The sequence below is a fragment of the Dioscorea cayenensis genome, chromosome 12, assembly GCF_009730915.1.
Source record: "Dioscorea cayenensis subsp. rotundata cultivar TDr96_F1 chromosome 12, TDr96_F1_v2_PseudoChromosome.rev07_lg8_w22 25.fasta, whole genome shotgun sequence".
Lineage (NCBI taxonomy): Eukaryota > Viridiplantae > Streptophyta > Magnoliopsida > Dioscoreales > Dioscoreaceae > Dioscorea > Dioscorea cayenensis.
The window spans coordinates 1,144,668-1,149,816 of NC_052482.1; the positions used below are offsets into that span (position 1 = coordinate 1,144,668).

The following is a 5,149-nucleotide window of genomic DNA, read 5'->3' on the forward strand; positions in this document are numbered from 1 at the left end:
ACGAAGCGAGTAAAGTTTGACTGAAAGAATTTTGGTATTACCTTGATATTCAGTTTTTAATATCCCCCACGCTTGTTTAGCAGTTTCAGCCTCTATAATGCGAATGAGGATACGTTCATCCAAACCCTATTGAATGAGGTACAAAGCGTCAGCATCTTGTTGCTTAAGTTCCTCTATCTCTTCTTTGTTCTTTCCTTCCTCGGTATAACCTTTTTCAACCAGATTCCAAAGCCTTTTTTAATGGAACATTGTCTTCATTTTTAATGTCCACAGGTTGAAGTTTTCTCCCTTGAAGATAGGGACATGTGTTTGAGAGGTGGTGCTGCAGGGAGAGATGGTGGTGCTACTCTCAGCCATTAAAGAGCTCTGATACCACTGATGAACTAACGACCAAAGGTGCAAGAGAGTAGCAAAGGAAATTGAGCTAGTATTGATAGATATTGGCTGTTTAATTTAGTTCATACCATCTTATAAGACTCAAGTACAAATATAAAGACTTTCAAAACAGACAAGACTGACACAACACTAAAGGTAAAGACAACATGTGACTTCACACCAAAACAAAATACTTTTGATCATATCACATCCCATCCAATCACACATGCAAAGTTTGGACTTCTTCATGCTGCGTACAGGATCAAGCCTCCATTCAGTCTTCTCAACATCGGCTTAGTTCACACCTAGATTTAATCTACTCTCTGAGTGAACTCCAACAGTCTTTCCCTCCGGAAATAATGGTCATCACTTATAAAGCCACGTACCTCTCTTAGCTCTCTATATGTTACAAATTTGAATGCAATTAAGTTATTATAATGAAGTTGATAAAAGTAAAACTGTACATGGTTCTGTTAGGTTAAGTATGCTGGGACGACAGAGGAAGAAATTGAGAAAGATTTAAATCAGTTGGAGCAAAGTATCTCTTGAGAGAGAGCTGTGGTAAGTAATGTGAGAGCCTCACTCACCTCAGTGAGACAAAAAATGAGTTAACTCTGAAAGAATGTGAATGCTAGATTAAGTGAAACAATACTTGACTTGTGATGAGTTCTGTTTTGAATCTCCTCTCACAAGTGATTACTTTCACTGCATCTTTCAAAACGTTAAAGCTTAGACTATAATTATTAAAGTCTAACGCATAAACCCATAAAAAATATTACACTAAAAACAAGATACAATACTTTCTAATTCATTCAGTGCCACACCTGATCTTGGACACAGCCCACAATGCTTGCTGATCCCCATCCTTCGATGTTTGATCTATTCTATCATGTAATTCAAGCTTACACCTCCATTAATGCATTGATGGGCTAGGTCATTAGTATAGGCTCCACAGCTTCAGATCACCCAAAACAAAGTCTATGTGATACTTCATATATTTGTCTCAACAAGGACAAAAGATGATAAGAATCAGCAAAATTAAATTCTGTCATTCAAGCTTATATATGTCATGGATGACGTCTTTATATATTCAGCCATGGAAAATTAAGTGTTTGTGAGGGTTTTAGTAAGATTCACGCCTATATAAGGAGGACTACATACTAGTAGGAAAACAGAGACATACATCTATATATCCATTGAGATGGACGAACGCTGGACACTTAAAAAAGGAGCCACAGCTTTGGTCACTGGAGGTACCAAAGGAATTGGGTACACCCTTCTCTCCCCCCAAATATATATATATATATATATATCCTATTGTTCTTCACTTTAAATATATACTCTTCTCTATATTGAACTTTGAACTAATTAAGATATATAGATCTATTAATTAATCATACAAATATTATAAGTTACCAGCTCACTTAATTGTAGGCGTGCCATAGTGGAAGAATTAGCAAAGTTTGGAGCCTCTGTGTATACATGTTCTCGCAACCAAGCTGAGCTTGCTGAATGCCTGAAACAATGGGAAGGCAACAACTTCAAAGTTACTGGATCAGTGTGTGATGTGTGTTCCAGGACTGAAAGGGAGAAACTAATGGAGAATGTATCTACTGTTTTCCAAGGAAAGCTTGATATATTTGTAAGCATAAAATTACAATTACTTTTCTAAGTGCATGCATGTGGCTTAATTTTCTCTCATATATATACGTGTTATGTTGTTGCTATATATAGATAAACAATGTAGGGACTGGTGTAAGGAAACCCACAATGGAATATACTGCTGAAGATTACTCATTAACGATGACTACCAATTTTGAATCTGCACTCCATTTAAGCCAATTAGCTTATCCTTTGTTGAAAGCTTCAACATCAGGAAGCGTTGTGTTCATTTCCAGCACTAGTACTCTTCATGTTTATGTAAAATCAGCTTTGTATACAGCAAGTAAAGGTAAAACTATATATAAAACCAATTGTTGTTGCAAGTATTGAATTTCAATTTTGGATTTTGATTGCTTTCCATTTGAAATATAGGAGCTTTGAATCAACTAGCCAAGCATTTAGCATGCGAGTGGTCAAAAGACAATATCAGAGTCAACTGTGTTGGACCTGCAGTTCTTAAAACACCTCTAATTGAAAGCCTTGTAAGTCGGTCTTATCTTCAGCTGAGACTCTGGATATATATATATATATATTGATGAGATTGCATGTTTTGGTTAAAAACAGTGTCTTGAAAATGAATTCATGGAGCATGAATTATCTCGGACTCCTCATGGACGTCTAGGAGAACCAGAAGAAGTGGCATCAGTTGTTGTTTTCCTTTGCCTTCCTGCAGCCTCATATGTTACTGGCCAAATCATCAATGTTGATGGAGGACGAACACAGCCTTGTTAGTGTTAATTAGCAGGTGATATATTGAAGGTCTGTTGAAGGTTTATGATAGTTTTACTACTGAGTTTAAATGTTTGTTGAGTTGGTTATGGTTTGAACTATGGAAATAATGAAGGCTGTGATGTATGTGTGTCTAAGTTCTAAGCAGGTTAAGTATGGTTGTGTTTAGTCTTGTCTGTTATGCTTGTTAACAAGTATGTATGTGAATATATGGTTTTGCTGAAAACCAATGTAATAAATGAGAGAGAATCTTTGCTCTGTGAGTGAATTCTCTTTAAGTGAATTTCTAGCTTCTTTTACTGTTTATCTTCTTTCTCTAAATGGCAAATATAATAACAGTTAGAACATTTGACAGCAACTTAACACATCACTTTTTTTTTTAATAAATCACCGATTTATTGGAAATAAAAAAACAAAATATACAAAGTCAGGGAACAAACATTACAAAAGAAGTTAAAAGATGCATAACACACCAATAAGAAAAGAGTGCAGCAAATACCATGCGCAAGACGCCTCTAACGAAAACCATATAAAAAGACATGCTGAGATCCACCCTCTATAACATATCACTTGTCTTTTGTTTTTATACAAAGATGCAGAGCAAAACATTAAAAGAGAAAGTAGAAAGACAGATAATGACCAATGAAAAGAGACAGTGCAGTAAATCACTGCGACAAGACGCCTCTAATCGAAAACCACATAAAATGATGGCGCCCACCTCTATAACATATCACTTGTCTTTTGTGTGTGCTACTTTTTGTAATAAGGGATATTCTTCTTATTTATACAAGAGTACAGGAGCAAACATTAAAAGAAAGAAAAGTACAGATAACACACCAAATAAGAAAAAGACAGTGCAAGTCACTCACAGAAAAGACGTCTCTCAAAGCGAAAAATCACATTACAGTGAGTCCACCCCCGACCAAAAGTAAAAGACCAACAAGATGGAGAAGAGCAACCAACGACCAACTAACCTATTAATAATTGGATCTTCATTAAAATCTTTTATAAATAATGACAATTTAAATTTTTTTTATAAATAATGAAAATTTATGAATAATAGTTGTATATAAATGGTCCAGCACTCGTGTGTAAGCGGACCTAACCACTCATCTTAATAATAATAATAATAATAATAATGGAGAAGAGCAGCACTCCAATCTCCAGCCAGGTAAACGCTGGTCACTGGATGGACCTACTGAACGATTTTTTATTTCACATCACAGTTGGTTGGTATATGTCAATATCAAATGAAGCAAATGTGTGCCAGAAGGATATTAAATATTAAAATTAAAGAGTAAGTGGGGTCATTCAAATTTGACAACGATGGGGCTTGAATATTGTGAACCCCACCCTCATTAAATCCTATTGTTTGGACGTAGAAGATATATATATATTTGTAAACTTATATTATCTTTTACCATTTGTGTAAAACTATTCATTTAAATTAGGATCTATCACCCATCCAAATCAGAAGTCCACTGATTTGACCTTATCTTTTGGATTATTTGATTTCCTCAATCACGAAACAGTATCTTTAATTAACCTTGTGTATGATTAAGAGTATGACCAAAGTCGCTCTAATTTTTTTTAACATTAGTGGTGTTGGCGACAAATTCGGAAAGCCTCTATCTTGAGCTGTAAGCTGTTGGTAAATGATTTTCTTTTCAATTCTTTTTTTTTTATTTACCTTAGGATTAACTGGCAGTAGAAGTTTTAATCAATCCACTGAATGTTAGAAAAACAAATATCTTAGAGTTTAAGTTTTGGTTTGTCAGACTATCCAAAATTTAATTTTGATTTATTGAGAATTTGTCTGGTGTCAGTCACATATGTAAGTTGAAGACTAATACTTGAGGTTGTGAATTATCGTATTAGAAGTTTAGAACTGCACTATGACACGTCAAAAATGTTAAATTATGAGGTATTTTTTTCCTTGTGAAAAAAGTCTTACAGACATTTTGGTCACCTTCATATGTATTCAATGTTGTGAAATTATGGAATTGGGTAGAGTAAAATAATAACAATTTTAAAGATGAGGGACACAGATTTTACGTGAAAACCCCCAAAATAAATTAGGGTAAAAAATCACAAACAGTATAGAAGAATTTTATTTTTGATGGCATTTAGTTGGATGTAATTCTAAATGCAGTGGATTTTCAATTACAACGAATCTAAAAAAATACTTTGGCTTAAAAATACAACGCAGCTTAAATCTCAGTTTCGGCCGGGCTAGAATCGAAAATTATCAGATTATAAAGATTTTTCGTTTGTTTTGAATAATTTATAACCGAAAATCGAAAAACATATGCGTATAAGTGTATGTATATGTGTATATATAAATATATGCATATCTATGTACATATATCAGTATATATATCTA

At 34.1% G+C, this 5,149-nt stretch overlaps 1 protein-coding gene across 1 annotated transcript; it reads left to right on the forward strand.

Moving 5' to 3' along the window:
• The first annotated feature begins 1,490 nt into the window (after nucleotides 1-1,490).
• LOC120273078 (tropinone reductase homolog At5g06060-like) lies at nucleotides 1,491-3,049 on the forward strand. Its single transcript, XM_039279723.1, has 5 exons — nucleotides 1,491-1,644; nucleotides 1,810-2,017; nucleotides 2,110-2,326; nucleotides 2,410-2,519; nucleotides 2,602-3,049. The coding sequence occupies exons 1-5, from the start codon at nucleotides 1,577-1,579 to the stop codon at nucleotides 2,767-2,769; spliced, it is 771 nt and encodes a 256-aa protein (XP_039135657.1). The 5' UTR covers nucleotides 1,491-1,576; the 3' UTR covers nucleotides 2,770-3,049.
• Nucleotides 3,050-5,149: the final 2,100 nt, after the last annotated feature.